The 2,572-nt window shown below is 63.6% G+C and overlaps 1 protein-coding gene across 1 annotated transcript in view; it reads left to right on the forward strand.

The window, feature by feature from the left end:
• ADORA2A (adenosine A2a receptor) overlaps positions 1-331 on the forward strand; it is a gene marked incomplete at its 5' end in the record, with an annotated part of 5,907 nt that extends 5,576 nt beyond the window's left edge. The window contains one exon of the mRNA XM_006768775.1: positions 153-331. Within this exon, the coding sequence (XP_006768838.1) occupies positions 153-331 (179 nt within the window). The remainder of the gene's footprint in view (positions 1-152) is intronic.
• Between the last annotated feature and the right edge of the window lie 2,241 nt (positions 332-2,572).

Genomic DNA, 2,572 nt, shown 5'->3' on the forward strand with positions numbered 1-2,572 from the left:
CCCACGAGCTCGGGGGGCCCTGCCCGGACTCCCCCGGCCTCGAGGGCCCCCTGGCCCGGGACGGAGCAGGCGTGTCCTGAGGAGCCACTGCGCTTGCCCCTTCCCCGGGAAGGGACTCTTGCTCTTCCTGGTGGGGGTGTGACTGCGCCCAGACCTTCCCTCCCCGGGCTGGTTCCCCGTGGCCCAGGGGGGAGCCGGGCTGGCGCAGCCCGAGGCCCGGCAGGCGGGTTTGGAGTCCGAGAGCGGGCGTGTCATGCGGGGAGACCCTGTGCCGGCCAGGAGCGCCGCACTGGAGCGTCTTGGGTCTGGTCCCCACTCCGGAAGCATCTAGAAGGGCCACCTCGTCTCTGCAGAGCAGGCCACTGGCCCGGAGGCTGGGGCGTGGCTCCGAGGGGCCCAGCCTCCCCCCTCCCCGGACTCTCTGAGGGTTTGGGAGCTGCGGTGCCTGGAAGTGGTGTTTGACTCTGTTTTCCAGGAGAAAATTTTAAGCGTGAAGATCCCCCGTTTATTTTATTATTGTCCCTCCCTGTCGTCAGTCCTGCTGCTCGCCTGGCACCAGGAGTCGGCCCGGGAGCCCCGGGTGGCCCTCTCCCCCGGGTGGCCCAGAGCCATCTCCTGGGGCAGGGGGGCCAGGGGGCTCCGCCGGCCCAGGTGGGGGCCCGCACTGCCTTTCCCTCCGGAGGGCATGTCTTTTTCTGAGAAAAAATAAACATTGAGCCAGTTGTGTTTTAAGCCTGTCCGACCAGAATGGCGTCTGAGTTCCTCTCCCGTTCCACAGGGCCTGGCGCCATGTACAGGCCTGTGCCGTGTGTGTGCGAGACGGTGTGCATGTGTGTAGACAGACAGACACCCTGCCTGCCCGGGGGCCTCCCAGGCTCTCAGCCTCTGAGGGACAGATTGCCTGGTCGCACAGAGTTCAGATGCCCACGTGCAATCCCAAGACCGGGGTCCCTGGGCGGGGGGGCGGTCACTGGGGGGGGGCCGTGGAAGGAGGGGCTTCACCTCAGCTGCTCCCCGTCCACACACAGCTGACTCCTCCCTCTGCGTGGGGACCAGGCTCCTCCCTCCCTCCCTCGTCACCTTCCTGAAGTCCTTCAAAGAAGATCTCTTTGTTTTTTAAATATATTTTTATTGACTTCAGAGAGGAAGGGAGAGGGAGAGAGAAATATGATGAGAGAGAATCCTGGATCTGCCGCCTCCTGCACGCCCCCCCAATGGGGATGGAGCCACAACCCAGGCATGTGCCCTTGACCGGAATCGTACCCAGGACCCTTCAGTCCGCAGGCCGACGCTCTATCCACTGAGCCACACCAGCGAGGGCCAACGAAGCTCTTTGTATTACTTCTCAGGGCTATGCCCACCCTCCCACTGCCCCCTTCGCCCCTCAGCTGAGAGGGGAAGAGATGGGCGGGGCTACACCTCCTTCCCGGGGTCACCCCTCCCCTACTCCCAGCAGGAAAAGCATCAGGAGCAGGTGTTTCCTGCGCTCACTCTGCTCACTCCGCCTGCCCCGGGCTCCCGGCCTAAGGAGGGGGGCCGTCCTTCAGTGAGGGCGAGGGTCGCGGCCCAGGGGACACGAGCAACCTGCTCCAGCTGCGGGCCGGGCACACGCAGGCAGGGAGGGCCAGGGCGGGAGTGTTGGGGCGTCCCGGGCACCTCACGCAGCGTCCTTGATGGACGGCTGATCAGGGAGCCCACACCGCCCCTCGGAACCGAGGGTCAGCACTTGCCCAGGTCTAGTAAGGGGCAGGAGGGAACTTAAACCCTGGCTGTTGCTCAGTGGTTAGAGCGTCCGCCTGTGGACCAAGAGGTCTCAGGTTTGATTCCCGGTCAAAGGCATGTACCTGGGTTGCAGGTTCCCCGGCCCCTGTAGGGGCGCTTTCGGGAGGCAGCCAATCCGTGTGTTTCTCTCTCATCGATGTTTCTCTCTCCCCCTCCTCCCTCCCTTCCACTCTTTCTGGAAATCAATGGACAGTACCCTGGCCGGCGTGGCTCAGTGGTTGAGCGTCGACCTAGGAACCAGGAGGTCACGGTCAAGGCACAGGCCCGGGTTGCGGGCTCGATCCCCAGTGTGAGGCGTGCAGGAGGCAGCTGATCCATGATTCTCATCACTGATGTTTCTCTCTCTCTCCCCCTCTCCCTCTCTGAAACCAATAAAAACATATTTTTAAAAACCAATGGAAAATGAAAAAATAAACAAACACCCAGGTCATCTGACTGCAAAAGTCATGCTCCCCTCACTCACTGCTTTCAGCCAGGTTGTCAAGTATAAAATAGCAGCACGTCCCCCCCACTCGGCTTACAGACGGGACTGTAGCTGCAGTGGGAGCACCTGGCGCCCGCACCTGGCACCGCGGCCTGGGTTTCCTTTCGTTTGTGCCGGGCCTGGCGCTGTTTCTCCCAGTGGGTGCGCACGCAGGTGTCCCAGCGGGCGCGGGGGTGCGGCTCTAAGTTCCTGCTGCACCGTTAGAGGCCCCCGGGCGGCTGCACGGACACAGCGCCTGCGGCACCAGGCCCGCGCCTTCCCGAGACCCCGTGGGGGGGCCAGCAGCAGCGACCCCCGCATCTCCCC

The sequence above is a fragment of the Myotis davidii genome, unplaced genomic scaffold (genome assembly GCF_000327345.1).
Source record: "Myotis davidii unplaced genomic scaffold, ASM32734v1 scaffold43, whole genome shotgun sequence".
Classification (NCBI taxonomy): Eukaryota; Metazoa; Chordata; class Mammalia; order Chiroptera; family Vespertilionidae; genus Myotis; species Myotis davidii.